This window comes from Penicillium rubens, assembly GCF_028828025.1.
Source record: "Penicillium rubens strain IBT 27055 chromosome Unknown utg000002l_segment0_segment0, whole genome shotgun sequence".
Lineage (NCBI taxonomy): Eukaryota > Fungi > Ascomycota > Eurotiomycetes > Eurotiales > Aspergillaceae > Penicillium > Penicillium rubens.
In genome coordinates, this window is record NW_026890600.1 from 7,190,318 (window position 1) to 7,207,544 (window position 17,227).

The window sequence follows — 17,227 nt, forward strand, 5'->3', positions numbered from 1 at the left end:
GATATGTACAAATAGAACACGGAATACAAGACTCAACAACCAATATTAGTTCTCGGCGAGAACCTCCCAAACCAAAACTCCAAATCGATGATATAGCGCAAGGTTCTGTTTAAACATCCTGGAAGTCTCCGTTCCACCACCGCTGTAACCGATGGCCGCTCGTTTGTACGATGCTTCCGTATGTGATTTCTGATGCGCGGTCGGGGTGCTGTTCGCGCTGGTCACGGCGAATGCGGGTGAGGGCAGCAGAGACACCCATAGCCAGGGCGAAGAGGGGATCCGCGATCCTATTCAAATTGACGTTAGAACGGTGTGTCTCTTGTCGGAAACGAACTTTTAGAAAGTCTTTCTTTGTACCTGGAGATAAGGTAGACAGGCATGATGCTCTGTGTCTTGGAAAACAAAGACGGGTGGTTTTGGCGATTCAAGATGCTCGTACATCCAAGAGCTGGAGAGAAGAGACACATCACGTGATGCGGAACTGCTTGCTGATCAGTTCATGCCCCCATGTCTTCCTCAACAACACATCTCCGCCATGCATTTCTCGCTCTCCTCTCTTGTCCTGTTAGGGATTAGCAGTCTGGTATCTGCCAGCTCTTTGACAATCACCATTCCTGCCTCTAGTCCCCTCCCAAACCCACATGTCCTCCCCGCAACCAGCCATGCCACTCTCACTAGTCTCCCCTCTGGTGGGAAAGATCACATCCTGTCCGCATCACTGACCCGCTCGGCAACATTTGTGTTCCATGATCTTCCATACTCCGGTCCAGATGCTCAGCCCGAGTCCTACTTGCTCGATATCCGCTCTGCTGGCGACTACGTCTTCGCCCCTTACCGTGTCGATGTTGCGGCTGATGGATCAATTCTCGGTATCTGGGAGACTTTTCGCGGGAACTCGTGGGATAACCGTGGGGCAGATAAATACATCGTGGATATTGCTGGAAAGAAGCAGATTGATGTGGTTGTGGAGGCCAAGGTCCTGGGACGGAAGGTCTTTTATGAGCAGCGCGCGCAATGTAAGCTTCCCTTCTCCCGCAGATGCAACCTGCAGTAAATGTCTTCAGTTGTGTTAATGATGGATTGAATCGCAGTCTCTCCATTGAGTCTTGTCAAGAACCCGATGGTGTTACTTGCGGTTGTCGCGCTGGGTCTCATGTTTGTCATGCCCAAGCTCATGGAGAACAGTATGTCTCTTCCCCTTCATCCTAACCGATCTTTGTGCCTAACCCTGTTGCCTAGTGGATCCCGAGATGCGCGCCGAATTTGAGCAACATTCTCGCTCCTCACCCATCACCGGCGCCACTTCCAATGCCATGGCTGGTGGCGGGTTTGATCTGGCCAGCTGGATGGCGGGCACTGGTGGTCCTAATCCCACGACCAACAATGCGGCCCAGGCTGGTTCAACCGGTCGAGATACCAGTGGTCCTGCCCGGAGGCGCGGATAGAAGATCATCACTTCCTTATATTGACCGTTCTTGACATGGTATCTTGTCATTGTTTCGTGGCTGATTGTATGATACAAAATTAACTGAAGCTGCTCATGGCTCATAAAGCTGGAGCCAAATGCCGATAAATGGCTAGAGCTGTTTAGGCGAAACAAAAGCAATGCCCCCAGATCCCTCCCGATACCAGAGCGCCTATAAGTCCCTCGAGCTGTACACGGGCCTGTCCCATATCCCGAAGTCCATCCTAGTAACAAACCAATGGAGAAAAAGAGCAGAACAATCAAATAAATCGAAACGCAACCGAGCTCAGAAGTCCCCTCCTCCGAAGTCACCTCCTCCGAAGTCACCTCCTCCGAAGTCATCACCACCACCATAATCATCACCGCCGCCGTAATCACCGCTGTCATGATGGTCATCAATAGCATCAGCAATCAGCATACCGCCAAGCAAACCACCACCAACACCCAGAGCAGCAGCACCGGCAGTTCCCATACCCCCACCTTGTCTGCGGGGCGGTTGCTGTGGGTAATATCCACCACCTCCGTATCCCGGTCCGGGGGGTCCATATCCAAACTGGGGGTTATGTTGCGGAGGATAGCCTCCACCACCGTAGTATGCACCAGGGGGAGGACCTTGCTGGGCATACGAGGCGTACTGTTGCTGTGGCCGAGACGGCCTGCTGCTTGAGCTCGAACTCTTGCCCAGCAGCTTGCTGAAAAATCCACCCTTGCTGCGCTTCTTTTCGTTCTCAGGCATCGGGCTATGCGACGCTGGGCCGGCCGCATATCCGCCTGGCCCGGTGGATTGCGGCCGCGAGGCATCGTTGTAGTAGTCTGATGATGCGCCACGATCTTCCAGTCCGGCTCCGGTTCCTCGTATGCCAGCCCGAGCGTCTTCCTCAGCTTGGAGCTTGGCGGCAAGTCGTGCGTCTTCGTCGATTGTGTGAGGGCTGGCGTTGCCTGGGCTAGTGTTTGTTGAAGGGTTATAGGGGTTGTTCGATCCCATGGGTTGCTTCTTGTCTCCCACACCGGCTATTGCTGCTGGGTTGCCAGGCCCTGAATTGCTGTACGATGGCGGGAGAGAATCGGTTGGAAGACTGGCGTCACCGCGCGATGGGGGAGCTTCAGGGCGGTCCCATTGCGATTTGCCCGTTGCAAGGTCCACATAATACCTGGCTGATTGTCAGTATTTTGGACTTCGTTAAGATGGATAAATACATACCAAGTCTGGTATCGATCGTCATACTGCGCTTTCCATCCCTCAGGTACCGAGGGCGGGGGAGGCCCGGAGGGCGGGGCGAACGACATGATGTGACAGGTACGATTAGATTGAATATGTTGCAAGACTGAAAACTTGAATTGTGGCAATATTCAATTAGTTTAGGTTCAGAGGAGAGTGAGGATGAGAGTGAGGATGAGAGTGAGAATGAGAGGTCATGCTTCTTCTATGGATATGATATGTACTCGGGACGTAAGCGGAGAGTTGTGGCCTCAGGCACCTGAACTGCGCCTCCCGAGGCGGTGATGTCATGGTATATATAAAGGCCATTTATAGTAACATCATATATTAACATGACATATTTGTACGGAGTGCAGGCTACCACGTTCAAGATCTTAGCCTATCGGTCATATTACTCCCATGTACACAAACATTATTGATGGCTCTGTAACTGAATTTACTATTCAAGTAAAAAGGAAACCCCAAATCAGAACTCCACGCTTCAATGCTATGATGCTAAACACATCAATATCAAGAAATGTGTCATATTAGACTATCTCTTTTTGGATGTTGGGGTCAATTTCTCCACTGGCCGGGAACCAATTATCATCCTCAAGAGCCTCTAGGAGCTCCTCAAGGTCAAACCGATGTCGGTTTGACGTCTCCGTGTCTGAGTCCAGGAGAGTCAGGTCAACATCTTCTGTGTTGCTGATTATCTGACGCGCCACCTTGCGAGCCTTCTTTTTGCTCCGAGATTTCTTTTTCGCTTTGTCTTCTCTCCGGCCTTCTCCGTTGTCTCTTTTTCCCCCGCGGTCCTCTTTCTCATCTCGATTCTCGTCTTGGTTTTCTTCCCTCTTCACTTCCATTTCCTCGGCCTTTTTTTTCCTCTTCTTCGCCGGCCGGGATGAGCCAAGGGAAGACAAAGATATAGGGCCCTGGTAGAGGAACGTAGAAGGATCATTCTGCTCCTGGCGCTTTCTCTTGTGGAATCCTCGATTTCGTATTTCAGCGAGTTGTATCTGTCTTTCCACTTCTCGTCGCTGGTTCAGATCAAGGTCGGCACGATCTCTGGGTGGCGGTCCATCCAACTGTTGGCTCTGGTATTTCTTGAGCAAAGGAACATCTCTAATTCGATCAGAAGAAACGTCTCGCTTGACGTCCCTAGCCCACAAGGCAAAAGGCCCCGTGTAAGAGGGCCCTTGACCCATACCAAATGTTTCGTGCTTAACAACCTGGCCGGAGGAGACAAGCTGGTTTCCTGCAAGGACGCCACTATCACTAGGCTTTTCGGGCTCTGGGGCGTGTTCGAACTCGAAAGTGGTTATATTAGGGTCCGAACAAGGCCCCGATGATAGCACGTGCACGCCTCCTCCAGAACCCCCGACAAGGAGATGAGACTGATCTTCGGTGAAGGATGCGCACATGATCTCCTCATCAAAAGATGCGGCATCCTCAAGAAGGACATCTTCAGGTGAGCGGCGAATATCCCACCGTTTGAGAACACCATCGGACGCGCCGGTGTAGAACTGGTCCATGGACGAACCCCACAGAGCTACCCTGACGCCCACGTCTGCCGTTTCCCGGGTTCTTTGGTGATCAATTGGGTTAAGCGGGGCCTTATGGCGAAGTTCGTGAAGAATTGCATCACCCTTGCGACTATCCCAAACATAGGTTTTGCCATCCGTGCAACTAGCGGTGACATATGTGCCGTTCGAATCCATTGGACAAAAACTGACCTCATTGACATCTAACGCCGGACAGGAGAATTCCATCACGGACGGCACGCGTTTTTGGAGGTCGCAATTAAGGCTAAACACTCTCACAATTGATTTCGTGGTAACGCCGATACCTTTAATCCGTGCATTGTGAGGGTCTTCAGGACTGGCCGTTGCAAAAATGGGCAGTGAAGAGTGCCACTTAATGTCAAAGACATTATGTGAAGTAGAAGCCATCCTGATGGTTTCAAATGCAGATTCACGGGCTCGCCACAGGCCTAGGTGACCTTTGTATATTGGATCCTCCCTGGCTCGGCCAGACCTCCAGCTAAGAATTCCAGAGTCGATGGAGTATGACCCCAGGCCAGGGCCGTTGACGAGAACTCAAAATTGGACTTATACCGTGCATCGCGGTCGAGGGGAAGGAGAGTCGATGTCAAGTTTTCCGGATCCCGTGTGTCCCAGACCAAAATTGATTCTGTCCCTGTGGCCAATATATCTGGATTGAATTTCGAGACTGACATCACTGCCACTCGGGACTCATGCTGCAAAGTATGAGTGCAGGATACGTTGCGGATTGATTCCACGTCCCAAATCTTGACGGTTTTGTCAAAACTGGCGGTGTAAAGTCGGTTACCAATCCACTGCATATTATTGACGCTCATGAAAAGCCGTGGGTCATCAACCGGTGACGTTGTTGGACGTGGAATCCAATGGTCCGGGATTTCCTTTAGACGATTGCTCTGAAGATCACCTAAAAGAAGATTGTTGGCCTTGTTATACTGCATATTATGTTCGTCTGACTTAGCTGCGGCGCCTGCCGCAAACTGAGTGCCATCAGGCGACCAAGCCAGAACAAGCAGATCGCCCGAAGCACCTTGCCATGATTTCCATGGTCTTAGGTCCGAGACCACATCAGTGACGATGGGGCGATGATTTCCGCCTCCAAGCTCACGGCTGTACAGCAGCTTTTGGACATTTGCACGACGTGGTGGGACACGACGCGGCTCCTGTGGAGAAGATGACCCGACTGTGTCCGGAATAGCTTTGACAATTGTGTCCGGCTCTTCCAATTCCAGGGGAACATTCACCCAAGGATTGGCGTAATAGTTGGTTGGCTGGACTCTATTTCGACTAGAACGACGGATGAAACTTTGCTCGGCGGTCGGTGATATCGACCGCGAATGAGGGGATCTGGATGCAGATGGCATGACATCCGGTGGGTAAGAGAAGTGCTGTTTTGACTTAGGAGCAACTACCTCATCGTTCCTACTGGCATTCGAGATTGCCACGCTCTCCCTAAGAGTCCGTTGGCGCTCGCGATGGCTCGGAGAGATGCTATGTGAGGAAGAAGTGGAGACAGAAACTGATTGGGGAGACGGAAGTCGGGAAGGAGCGCGGGAGGAAGCGCGCGAAGAAGCGCGACGGGAAACCCGGATTGGACTGCCAGGGGAAGGAGCGGCAGAGTGGGCAGGAGAAGGTCGAGTGACATGGCTGCCACTTGATGAACGAGTGAGTCGAGGTGATATTTGGCGAGGTGAGGCTTCACTGGGCTGGACTTCAGGCTGTGGAGTCTGCCAGGAATCTCGGACCTCGTCTCTTGTACGGTTAGAGGTTGCCGGAGTTGATGAATTCTCTGATAGAGAAGAGACCCTAGAATACTGCAGTAGCAAACGCAGAGTCTCACGTTGAATATCTGGGTTTTCCGGAATGCTTCGGGCTGACAGACCAGGGAATGCAGGGACTATACCCCGGCCGTTAATACTGGAAAAGCCGTGAGACATTTTAGTGCCACAGCTGATGTTCTGAGCTAGGCAAAAAGGAAAAGAAAGGTCAGGCAGGTATGAAGAGCATAAGGAAGAAGGGCTCTCTCACCTGTGTAACTTGGTTGATATTGATTTGGGCTCGCTCACGTCTGGTGTCGGACGATGGCAAAGTGAGAAAGACATAACATCGGCCCCCTCAGCTCCCACTTTGTTCACACTGAACCTGAGGTTTCCGTTATTGCCTTTCCAACTCGCCGCTTTAAGTCTGTTTCTGTTCCTTTCTGTAACAGAAGCAAGCCTATGTCTTTGGATGGTCTTGCTAGGAAAGAAATTATCCCGGTATAACCTTGGCAGCCCTAATAGAGCTGACCTAGGCAATACAGCCGTTCAGGATATTGTCTCTAGAGGGGTATAAAAGACAATATCTGTAATGAGCGCGAATCTTCCAAGTCAGGGGTATGAGAGTCACAAAGGCGATAGGACAATTCGACGGTGGAGGCACGCTTGGATCTGTCAGGCATTAGGAGTTATCCCACCTAAAGGGACCGAGAGAAGCATACCTGGCAGAAATACGTGTAGATGCTCAAAGAGGTATTGAGTAACAGAGGAGCAGGGGAATAGAAAACTGAACCCAGATTTGCAGAAGACACAGGAAGTGTGGAGAAATGGAGCAGAATCGCGTCAAGAACATTAAGAACGCGATAACGCGGGTATGAGCGGCGATGGGCGGTGAACCCAACGTAAAGGCGGTCAGGTCTGAAGTATGGGACCTTTTTTTATGATTAAAAGGAGTATAAGAATGAATTCCAAATAACTAAACTACATATGTACATATTTGCAGAACACCTGGGTATCGCTTTAAAAGAGTTCCCAAGAGCTCCCCAAGAACTTCGGAGAACAGAACTTTCACCCAAAGTCAATTCTCTATAGTGGGCAAGTGGAAGTCAGCCCGTACTCTCTCATTCCGAGCACTTGAACAAGCATGGTGGAATTGAGCGTCCGAGCCTTGTCTCTCCAAGGAATGTGACCATTGGAGTTATCACATAGGTCTAGCAGACTGGGGATCATTTCCTGTCTATTTAGCGATGCGGCCCTTTCTACGGGCAGACACCATCATATCATACAGCACATCTTTAAACGCAAAAAGGAATGCAGCAGTGATGGCGCTCTGGGTGACCTTGGGCCCAATACCTTATTGAAGATATGTCAGTGAATAGCAACCCGGTGTAACTTCGCAAGATTCGCTTACCCTTGTAGAGTCCCTTCCAGCCTTCTTCCTGGATTATCCTCTTCAGGCTTCCGTTCAAGCTCTCCTTGGGGCCATCCTTGCTGGCTACATGCGCTCGGCTCTTGATGGTGATATATGGATAGGTGAGGCTGGTGGCCATAATCTTTCCCAGTGCGCCCAAGTAGAACGCATCCTTCGGCGTCATACGCCGGCGGCGCTCTACCACGTTTTTCAATTGCTCGAAAATGGTGTATTGCAGAATTGGGTTAATCACCAGGACCAATGCTGGGAGGACGCCGGCAAATAGGGCCTTGGGGCCCTCCTGCCGGAGCAGGTCCATTAGGGTGCTGAGGGTGGATGCCTTTGGTTTCTTGGCACCAGGCAGTGTTTCCTCCGCCTCAGATTTGCGAGCAGTCATGCGAGTGTTGATGACCCAGATCGGGTTGGTAATCAGCACCGTGGCGCTCCCTGCAATGGCACCCGCAATCATAGACTCCACCGTCGTAAGCTTTTTCGAGGCTCGGCCTCCCTGGATGGCGGCCTTCTCAAAGACCGCACGCGTGAATTCATACCAATAATAATACACAAAATTGGTGACGCTGATTCCAAACAGCGCTGATTCCAAGCCGGAGTATAGTCCCGAGATGCCTTCTCTCTGTACAATGCGGCGTACAGCATCAAGGGTGGTTGAGTGTGCACGCTTCGACTCGACTTGGGCTCTTGTCGACAAAGTGATCAGAGGGTATCTGGAGTGGGTATGGGGTTAGCGGCAGCGATGGGGAAAACGCGGGGAAGCATACGTCAAAACCATCGACAGAACCCCCCTCCTGCACCCGCCAGCGCGTGCGCGATGTTATCGCTCTGCTGAACAGCAGTAGATGCTGCCTTGCTTGGCTCGGCTCCTGGTTGAGACATGATGGGAAGAGCTGGATTATTGAACTGTGTTCAGGTGTAAGGTATAACCTGTAGAGGGCGGAAGAAGATGAAATATGTCAGGAGGTAAAGAACGTTTAAAACATTAAGACCATCGAGATGATTTGTCGGCTTGAAGGGGGGATGGGATGTTCATGACGTTTTGCCGAAGTGCTGTGTGCCTCGGCAACTCCACTGCATTCCGAAACGCCCATAGCGTAGATTCACCTTGTACAAGATTATTTGATGGATTTGGTTGGGTTTATGGAGGTCCTCGGTACCTGCATCCTAATAAAGTGACCTTAAAATGTGTCACATTCGAGTAAACTGAAATTGGTAATATCTCCGAACTACCTAGGTATCCTCATTATATGTGTTAACGATCTATAGTATAGGAGTTGGCGCCTGTGACTTGCATGTGATTATATATCGTCCTAGACGTCCTGATAGGGGATCCGAATATGTATGCGTTTATATTTGACTCGGGAAATCTACATAGTACAACGAACTGATTTACCGAAAAAGAAGATACAAAGTAGCCTCGTGTGAGGCAGTATGCCTCGAGTCGCAAGGTTCTCGCTATTAGTCCATTCACAAGTGAGAAATCCAACCTACAAAAAAAAAAAAAGCGAAAATAGGAAATAGAAAATAGAAAATAGAAAATAGAAAGGTGAAAGGGGGAAAGAAAGACACAGAGAGAATGATGGGCCAAGGTAATAGAGCAGAGACGTGGCCAGGAAATCATGAGAACGCAGAAACCGGCGGTAATCGCATAAGCAAACGCAGTAACGAGGATAGAACGCAGGCCGTCTAAAGCAAATCCAAGGCAGGAAAGAACCCCCAACGGCATCATCATAACGATTGCCAGCTCCGTACAGAAGCTCCTCCTTGCCCGTCAGGAACATGTCGAGTTTCCAAAGGCCTGACAAGCCTGACAAGCCTGACTTCTGCCGATTAGATACCACGCCGCTTGAAACCCCTCAATTCATGATGTAACATTGCGCCAAAGTGAAGCACCGTACCACACAAAGAGAACATCGTGTCGTTTAGCAGCAGCCACCTGCCGATCCAGACTGGACACCTTGGCCCTGGCCAACCTGCACAGTCGGCTTGTTGTTGACAGTGGCCGTTCCCATGCGTTCCTTGATCTGTCGTGCCATTGTCAAGAATGCCTGCTCGACATTGGACGCGTTCTTGGCCGAAGTTTCGAGGAAAGGAATTCCGAGGCTGTCGGCGAACTCCTGTAAAAGTGCAATCAAGACATGTTAATAATCTGCCCCAACGGTGCTTTCTGGGTTTGCCTTTAGACATACCTTGGCAACGGTGTATTCCACGACCTTCTTGTCCTCCATATCGCTCTTGTTTCCAACGAGCAGCTTGTTAACACCCTCGGTAGCATATCGGTCAATCTCCTGGAGCCACTGCTTCACGTTGTTGAAGGAATCCATGTCAGTGACATCGTAAACCACGCAAATTCCATGAGCGCCCCTGTAGTAAGAGGATGTAATGGTACGGAATCGCTCCTGGCCGGCGGTGTCCCACTGCATGTATTATTAGCTTTGCTCCAAATAGTTGGTGTTCAATATAGCCATACGATCTGAAGTTTCACCGTCTTGCCATCGAGCTCGATTGTGCGGATTTTCTATGATGACCTGTCAGCACCGCTATTCTGTTGCGGTTGAATACTCTGCAACTTCCGAGACGTACGAAGTCAACGCCGATTGTCGAGATGTAGCTTTCGGTGTAGGTATCATCAGCGAAACGAAGCAGCAAGCAAGACTTTCCAACACCGGAGTCACCGATGAGGAGCAGTTTGAAGAGGTAATCGTATCTATCTCGATGGTTAGGCAACGGAGATCGGCAAGTTTGGGGATTTAGGTCGTGTGACGGTCAAGTCAGCGACGCGACGGTACTCTAGAAATCAATATCACATCAGTCATATTCAACACACAGGCAGACTCATATAGTCGACCAAATCAGGGCGCATAGAAGGGCATTTGGGGGGTGGATAGGAAATGGGGAAGGCTTACCACTCGGGATTCATGATGAGATTTGGGAGGCGGAGAAGGTGAAATGAAAACTGAAGAGAAACACACAAGTCCAGAGGAATATAAACGAAAAAACGAAGTTGATGGAGTCGAAGTTCCTAGGAAGTCGGGGGAGGGGACAATGATGGAACAGTCGCCTGAAATGATAGGAGGTGCAGGGAGGCAGACGCACCTGATGCGCAGCTTTGTTTCACGTCACAACCACCTGGCACTTCTCGGGATTTCTGTGTTTTCCTTATTTTCTATACATACATGCCTCTTCTTAATTTTTAGTCGGCTTTTTACGAAATATATTTATCACAGGGGTCATTCTATACTTGAATCCTCGTCACATCTCCGAGATCACCTGCTCAACTGATGTTATCCCGTGCATAAACTCAGCCTCGTGGATACTAGACCAATGACCTTTTTACATTATATCTAAAGCAAGGAATTCAGGTTGAACAAATATACTGTTGAAAGAAGGAAGAGAAAAAGAAAGAAAGAAAAACATAAAGCCACATGTTCGTAGATGCGCATTTATGCGTAACCGTGTGCCTGCAGCCATTCAAGAACCAGCGCCTCCTCACGCTCCTTATAGGATGCATTAGTTCGAATGTTGTCGGAGACAATCACGAGTGCACGGTCATAGGCACCCGTTTCCTTGTCCTTGAAGAAGGTCGCAATCTCGTCACTGATCTGGTGATCGGCAAACTTTGATAGACCCATACGGACAAAGCGCTCAAACACAACGTTGTTAAATGACAATCGTGTTTCAACAGCAGTCCAGTTGTCCTTGATGTATTGCCATAGCAAATGCCGGACCTTCGAGTTGGCGGCCAGAGATACGGCTCCGCTGTGGATGTCCTGGATAGCCACCTTATCCGAAAACACAAAGTCCAAGTAGTCCTTCACCAGAGCAGCATCCTTCGTGCGTCCAAGTGCAGACAGGCAAATCTCTTTGCCGTCCACAGAGTCCGTTCGGATGTACTCTTCCTTAACAGCATCGTATTCCTTACGGCCGCCCTCGGATACGTTGACGCTGAAAATCACTGACCGTAGATTAGTATGGATAGCACTGGTGTCTTTCCCGGTCGCCCAGAGATCAAAGCGGCGCTTGGCCTCTGAGACAAATCTATAAAATATGGAGATTGTGTTAGAGAGTGTTCAACAGCATTCGGACACAAGGGAAAAGAGCTCACCCTTCATGACCTGCATTACAGACCATTCCAATGAGCAGCTTCCGAAGCTGTACAATGAGATAGTCCTCGCCGGGCTTGAACTCCCAACCAGTCCGTTCTGCGGCCGGGGAAGCCAGTTTAAGAGTAAACTGCTTCAATCCTTCGGCCACTTTCTCGTTTTGTGAGAAAACCGAGCGGATGTTCGCCAGAGACGCAGAGACTTGGGACCAAACACTGCAGGATGAGACGTTAGAAATGACAGCAAAATACCATAAGGAGATGTTGCTTACAGATAATTTTGTTCCTCCTTGAATCCTTCCAGAAGAGTCAACAAGGCGGGCGTAGTGCCTTCGCCAGAGACTGCAAGAGCAGCTGCATCACCTAGCAAACCAATCTTGTCCTCGGTGCTTAGGAGATCAAGCGATTGGCCCAGCTTTGCCAGATGCCCGGGAGGATAGTTGGTTCGGTAGAACCCAGACAGGTCCTTGTTGATTTTGTAGAAAGTGTCCTCTCCAACCCCTCCGACGGTGTCGGATTTCGAGGTTAGAGCACGGTTGTCAACAGTAGCCAGTTTCGCTCCGGATTTGATGCCGAGAGGGACCCACCATTTCGTCTCATCCTCCTCTGGTTTCACATCCCCGGTAGACAAGAATCGACTCTGGCTAACGGTAATCTGACCGGGCTCCTCTGCCACGGTGACGACCGGGAAACCGATCTTGCGAATCCAGGGGTCCTAGGACAGATCAGTTAGATATCGAGCTGACCAAATAGAGAGTTAAAGAAACAGCCAAGGGGCGAGTATCTACTTACCATGAAAGAATGCACATCCTGGCCGGAGGCTTTGCTCAAGGCGGACCACAGGTCATTTGTGGTCGCATTTCCTGTAATTACTCAACATATATTCCTCAAAATCTTCTTCTTTGACGCCCTACCATATGCATGAGATTTGAGATAATCCGCAACTCCACGCAAGAAAGTCTCTCTGCCGAGGTGGACACTCAGCATGCGAATGACAGAGCTCCCCTTCAGGTAGCTGATATGGTCGAAAATCTGGTCGACTTCGAGCGCATTCCGAACGGGAACTTCGATAGGGTGGGAAGCGCGGAGCGAGTCGAGGTGAAATGCTTGTTGCACACCTTCAGCCTGGGAGAACGTCAATATTGGTCTTATCAGGATGTGTATTACCTCGGGCATTCCGTACGACAAACTGAGACCAGACGTTCCATTCTGCTTGCACATTAGATACTGCGTCACAGACTCATCGGCCAGAAGCGAACAAAGCTCACCAGGATAGAAATGATCAACGGCAAGCCAACCGACCCAAGTTGCGAATCCCTCATTCAGCCATAACTCATTCCACCAGTCCATGGTAACAAGGTTGCCGAACCACTGGTGAGCCAGCTCTACAACATGAGTCAGATATCAAAGCCATCTTGAAACATGGATACCTAAAGATCGACGTGGGGACTGACCGTGAGCTACAACATAAGCAATGCGGTTCTTATAGCGATTGTCCGACTTTCCTTCGTCGAACAGAACAGCGGTCGTCCGATAGGTCACAAGACCCCAGTTCTCCATGGCACCCATGGCCTAGAGACCCGCGATTAGCTCAAATGAAAAGCTTGGAATTCGTAGGGGATAAATGGTTACTCACAAACTCGTGAACAGCCAGGAGATCAGCCTTGGGAAGAGGGTATTCAATCTCGAAAACTTCCGAGAAATAGTCAACCGTGCGGTGAGCACATTCCAGTGCAAAGCGAGCCTGGTCTTGAAGGCCACGCGTGGTGTAAACTCGGACGGGAATACTCTTGCCCTGGTATTTGCGCTCGGTCATAGCCTCGACGTATTCGAAGTCACCAACTGCCCAGGCCAGAAGATAGGTGCTCATCACCGGTGTCTTCTCGAACGTGACAAACTTCAGACCGGGCTTGTGTCCGTCCCTTTCGGATTGAACGGGCATGTTGCTCAGTGCGGTCTGTCCCTTGGGGACTTCAATCTCGAAATCGAAAGTGGATTTCAAGTTTGGCTCATCGAAACAAGGGAAAGCCCTTCGTGCATCACAGGACTCAAATTGAGTGCTTAGCATGTAGTAAAAGTCGTCCTCCTTGGGGGTGTCGGCAGAGGGCTCTCCGACTGGCTTATACTTGGAGCGGTAGAACCCGGCCATGGCATTGTTCATGGTGCCCGTAAAGTTGATAGAGAGCACAACGTCTGCCGGCGCAATCTCTTGCGAGAAAGCGAGGGAAACTCGCTCCGATTGCTTGTCGTAGGTGATTCCGGATGCTTTGGCCAACTGGCTCCCTATGAAAGGAAGACGGGTATTAGTCTTCTTCCTTTTCTATATCACACTGATGATGTGCTCCCGCACTTACCATCTTTCCCCAATACCTCAGCACTTTGTACTTCGATCTCCTTCGAGTTCAGCACAATCTCGCTGGTAGCACGGGTGACTTTGAGATCGATCTTCAACGCGCCCTTGTATTCCCACGAACCACCGAACTGCAAGTCGAAAAGAGAGACATGGTAGTTGACAGGCTTAGCCCTATTGCTATGTCAATTTTTAATGCTGCAAACCAGAAAGCAGATATGGGCTCAAATTTGGGAAGCAAAAACGAAGCAAAAAGGGAAAGAATAACCAGAATGACCCAAGCGGGGCATCACTCACACGTCAGGAAGTGTCTCTCGCTCTTGAGACGCCATCATGCGGACTTCGGCGGAACAATGCCTAATGGGAGGGAATCTCAGGTCTAATGTAGCGAGGGGTTTAGGCAGTCGAGGTCGCAGTCGAGGAGAATGCGGGAGAGAAAGTTTGTGTAGTGTGCGAGAAAGAAGAGGAGGGGTAGGGCGGACAGTGACTGGACGGACGACTTGAACTGCTACGCCAGCACGAATGGATCTTCTTCCCCACATCGGGGGGAGATATTCTAGCTTAACCGTCTACGGCTATCGTCGGAGCTATGTCAAAAAAAAAAAAAAAAAAAGCTTAGTTTTGAAGTGATTGAGAGTTGTGACTTGGTGAAAAAGGAGATAGGGAGGATATTCTCCAACGGAGCTCCGTCGGAAGCTTGGACCCATTTTCGGTCTTCCGCATGGATCATCTCTCTCTCTCTCTCTCTCTCTCCACTCTTATCTAAGGACATGGCCGACTCCGACGAAGAATATGTGGGGGAGGTAACGGAAGATGAAGATGATTTACAGGTGACTCGGGGCGATAATTCGCGAGCCAGAAGAAAGCAGCGCGGGGGCGCAGAATGGGAGCTATCCAGAACCTGGGAGACACTAGTGGAGGGTGCAGATGGTACCATAAACTCGACCGTCGAAGGTCTGCTGGAGGCCGGAAAACGGAAACGGTCAGTTCGTTTCCCTTACAGTGTCTGTCCATTCTTGCTAAATTATATCGTTCGTCCAGGCTCCTGAAAGATACGACACCACTACAGCGCGGTATCATTCGACATCTCATCCTAATTCTGGATCTTTCACAATCCATGTCCGAGAAGGACTTGCGACCCACGAGATACTTGTTGACTCTCCGATATGCCCAGGAATTCGTGAGGGAATTTTTTGAACAAAATCCCATCTCGCAGCTTGGTGTCCTCGGCCTGAGAGACGGTCTCGCGCTCCGAGTCAGTGCCATGAGTGGCAATCCAACAGAACACCTCACAGCCATCCAAACCCTCAAAACACAAGATCCGAAAGGTTTGCCTAGTCTTCAGAATGGGTTGGAGATGGCACGAGGTGCTCTTTTGTATGTCTTCTTTACACCCGCTATAAGTAACGAAACTAACCAGTGAATTCAGCCATACGCCTAGCCATGGCACTCGAGAAGTGCTGTTTATATATGGTTCCCTTCTTTCCTCTGATCCTGGGGACATCCACCGAACGATAGACACGCTCATTAGCGACAAGATTCGGGTTGGTATCGTGGGTCTCGGAGCCCAGGTTGCAATTTGCCGGGAACTGTGTACAAAAACCAACGGTGGTGATGAAACAGCATATGGAGTAGCATTGAACGAGCAGCACTTTCGGGAGCTGATGATGGACGTGACTACACCCCCAGCGGCCTACTCACAGAAAGAATCTGCAAGCTCGTTGCTGATGATGGGGTTCCCTTCTCGTACGGTGGAGTCCAGTCCCTCACTCTGCGCATGCCATTCAAAGCCCTCACGAGGAGGCTATCTTTGCTCGCGATGCAACAGCAAAGTGTGTAGTCTTCCTGCTGAATGCCCATCTTGTGGGCTCACATTGATCCTTTCGACTCATCTGGCACGATCGTATCATCATCTATTTCCCTTGATCAACTGGGTCGAGGTGCCGTGGCGTCGAGCCTCGCGAAGCTCCGCTTGCTTTGCCTGTGGTCTTTCTTTTCCATCCGTGCCTCCGGAAGATCACTGGCAAACGGCAGAGAACCAGACCAAGGGGATGAGTGTGAGCAGTCGCTACGAGTGTACCGCGTGCCATAACCACTTTTGTATCGACTGCGATCTCTTTGCCCACGAGGTCGTGCACAACTGTCCTGGCTGTCAAAGTAGAAGTAACCCCCTGCACTCTGGGGCACGCAGCCAAACGTCAGGTGGAGTGGATACCATGGTCTAGGGCGTGGAATTATCTCAATATTGCATTGTTTGGCGGCGCAAGATATCCCTGGATTTTTCTGTTCACAGGCCAAAAGGTAGCATGGGAGGGAAAGGCGTCTGTATATACAAAATACGAATTTTCTCGCAAGTGCCATGTAACTTCCCCGATTTTCGGGATGAGTAGATAAAGGCCCCAAAGCGTCAAAGGGTGCAGAGTAGAGAACTTGGAGAACGCACCAGAGCAGACGAGCCTCGGCTAGTTAGCTTAGGCTGCCCCACGCATCCTCCGCATCCTCCGCATCCCAGACCTTTTCTGTATTCTAAGAATCATCAAATAATGGCGCAGCCCTCAGAAACTCAGGTCTTCGAAAGGCTACAATCTTACTCCTTCGTATCGGATCCCGAGTTTGCAAATGGCCTCTCAATTATACTTGGCCATCCCAACACCCCCGCCACCGAGGTGGAGATGAACCGGGATGACGACCTCGTCCTGCAAGCAAAGTGTTTCTTTTTCTCCCGGTATGCTGGGAATACACTTCACACAATACGTCGGGTACTAATCCGAGTACAGAAAAGAAAAGCTCACTCCTGCTATTGATTTTGCTGCCTTCAAATCATGGTTAGCATCACGGACAACGGAGCCCCATGGGCTAGGCAATACAGACTTGCAAATCTCCGAAGCATTAGACCCAAGCACATCTGGGACTGAGAGATCAGCGCATCCTGAACCTGCTTACCCTTCGTCGTTCGCGCACATTGTGGAACTCATCACTACGGGGCAGCCAATACCTGGGATCCAAGACATCCCGGACACAGTGCTTAGTGGCCATGATATTTCCAGTGAGAAACCACGGCGACGGAAACCCTGGGAGAAGGATGAAGTGATGACTGCATCCGATGAGACTGCGGGTGCTGCTCCCTGAAATTATGTTCTATCCACATAAGTTTCATGATGGATTATATATTTGATTGGAATAGAATCTGAATAATAACATGTGGTTTTAAAGAAAACTAACGTGACACGCCCCAAGCTTCAATCTATGAGATTGAATAAAATGATAGCCACTGGGGATAGCAAGCCAAATGAATAAATCGGCAAGCAGTGATAACTCGCAATATTGAAACACGGAAATGATTGGGTCAACAGATATTGATAAGACA

At 50.1% G+C, this 17,227-nt stretch overlaps 11 protein-coding genes across 11 annotated transcripts; 3 read left to right on the top strand and 8 right to left on the bottom strand.

Annotated features, from left to right (window-relative positions):
* Positions 1–109: 109 nt before the first annotated feature.
* Positions 110–380, bottom strand: N7525_005203 (Non-classical export protein 1; the record flags this gene model as incomplete). Its single annotated transcript, XM_061213310.1, has 2 exons — positions 110–287; positions 358–380. 2 exons carry the CDS (start codon positions 378–380, stop codon positions 110–112), a joined length of 201 nt encoding a protein of 66 aa, XP_061070331.1.
* Positions 381–535: 155 nt separating this feature from the next.
* N7525_005204 (uncharacterized protein) lies at positions 536–1,445 on the top strand (the record flags this gene model as incomplete). The annotated part of the gene is made up of 3 exons (XM_002565023.1): positions 536–1,016; positions 1,092–1,184; positions 1,240–1,445. 3 exons carry the CDS (start codon positions 536–538, stop codon positions 1,443–1,445), a joined length of 780 nt encoding a protein of 259 aa, XP_002565069.1.
* A 306-nt stretch (positions 1,446–1,751) lies between these two features.
* On the bottom strand, positions 1,752–2,752 carry N7525_005205 (WW domain-containing protein; the record flags this gene model as incomplete). The annotated part of the gene is made up of 2 exons (XM_002565022.1): positions 1,752–2,616; positions 2,667–2,752. 2 exons carry the CDS (start codon positions 2,750–2,752, stop codon positions 1,752–1,754), a joined length of 951 nt encoding a protein of 316 aa, XP_002565068.1.
* A 459-nt stretch (positions 2,753–3,211) lies between these two features.
* N7525_005206 (uncharacterized protein) lies at positions 3,212–4,615 on the bottom strand (the record flags this gene model as incomplete). Its single annotated transcript, XM_002565021.2, has 1 exon — positions 3,212–4,615. The coding sequence occupies one exon, from the start codon at positions 4,613–4,615 to the stop codon at positions 3,212–3,214; it is 1,404 nt and encodes a 467-aa protein (XP_002565067.2).
* Positions 4,616–4,656: 41 nt separating this feature from the next.
* On the bottom strand, positions 4,657–6,162 carry N7525_005207 (uncharacterized protein; the record flags this gene model as incomplete). Its single annotated transcript, XM_061213311.1, has 1 exon — positions 4,657–6,162. One exon carries the CDS (start codon positions 6,160–6,162, stop codon positions 4,657–4,659), a length of 1,506 nt encoding a protein of 501 aa, XP_061070332.1.
* A 1,057-nt stretch (positions 6,163–7,219) lies between these two features.
* On the bottom strand, positions 7,220–8,287 carry pmp47 (putative peroxisomal membrane protein Pmp47; the record flags this gene model as incomplete). Its single annotated transcript, XM_061213312.1, has 3 exons — positions 7,220–7,335; positions 7,394–8,118; positions 8,193–8,287. The coding sequence occupies 3 exons, from the start codon at positions 8,285–8,287 to the stop codon at positions 7,220–7,222; spliced, it is 936 nt and encodes a 311-aa protein (XP_061070333.1).
* A 588-nt stretch (positions 8,288–8,875) lies between these two features.
* On the bottom strand, positions 8,876–9,189 carry N7525_005209 (uncharacterized protein; the record flags this gene model as incomplete). The annotated part of the gene is made up of 2 exons (XM_061213313.1): positions 8,876–8,895; positions 8,976–9,189. The coding sequence occupies 2 exons, from the start codon at positions 9,187–9,189 to the stop codon at positions 8,876–8,878; spliced, it is 234 nt and encodes a 77-aa protein (XP_061070334.1).
* Positions 9,190–9,330: 141 nt separating this feature from the next.
* Positions 9,331–10,365, bottom strand: N7525_005210 (Rab family GTPase YPT1; the record flags this gene model as incomplete). The annotated part of the gene is made up of 5 exons (XM_061213314.1): positions 10,318–10,365; positions 9,992–10,115; positions 9,879–9,926; positions 9,598–9,825; positions 9,331–9,525 (listed from the first exon to the last, which is right to left on the bottom strand). The coding sequence occupies exons 1-5, from the start codon at positions 10,326–10,328 to the stop codon at positions 9,331–9,333; spliced, it is 606 nt and encodes a 201-aa protein (XP_061070335.1). The 5' UTR covers positions 10,329–10,365.
* A 486-nt stretch (positions 10,366–10,851) lies between these two features.
* On the bottom strand, positions 10,852–14,402 carry N7525_005211 (M1 family metallopeptidase; the record flags this gene model as incomplete). Its single annotated transcript, XM_061213315.1, has 9 exons — positions 10,852–11,446; positions 11,514–11,726; positions 11,783–12,225; positions 12,303–12,373; positions 12,425–12,895; positions 12,965–13,082; positions 13,147–13,793; positions 13,865–14,034; positions 14,158–14,402. The coding sequence occupies 9 exons, from the start codon at positions 14,400–14,402 to the stop codon at positions 10,852–10,854; spliced, it is 2,973 nt and encodes a 990-aa protein (XP_061070336.1).
* A 224-nt stretch (positions 14,403–14,626) lies between these two features.
* Positions 14,627–16,085, top strand: N7525_005212 (TFIIH/NER complex subunit SSL1; the record flags this gene model as incomplete). The annotated part of the gene is made up of 3 exons (XM_061213316.1): positions 14,627–14,842; positions 14,902–15,237; positions 15,290–16,085. The coding sequence occupies exons 1-3, from the start codon at positions 14,631–14,633 to the stop codon at positions 16,083–16,085; spliced, it is 1,344 nt and encodes a 447-aa protein (XP_061070337.1). The 5' UTR covers positions 14,627–14,630.
* Positions 16,086–16,403: 318 nt separating this feature from the next.
* Positions 16,404–16,989, top strand: N7525_005213 (DUF5572 domain-containing protein; the record flags this gene model as incomplete). The annotated part of the gene is made up of 2 exons (XM_002565018.1): positions 16,404–16,585; positions 16,638–16,989. The coding sequence occupies 2 exons, from the start codon at positions 16,404–16,406 to the stop codon at positions 16,987–16,989; spliced, it is 534 nt and encodes a 177-aa protein (XP_002565064.1).
* Positions 16,990–17,227: the final 238 nt, after the last annotated feature.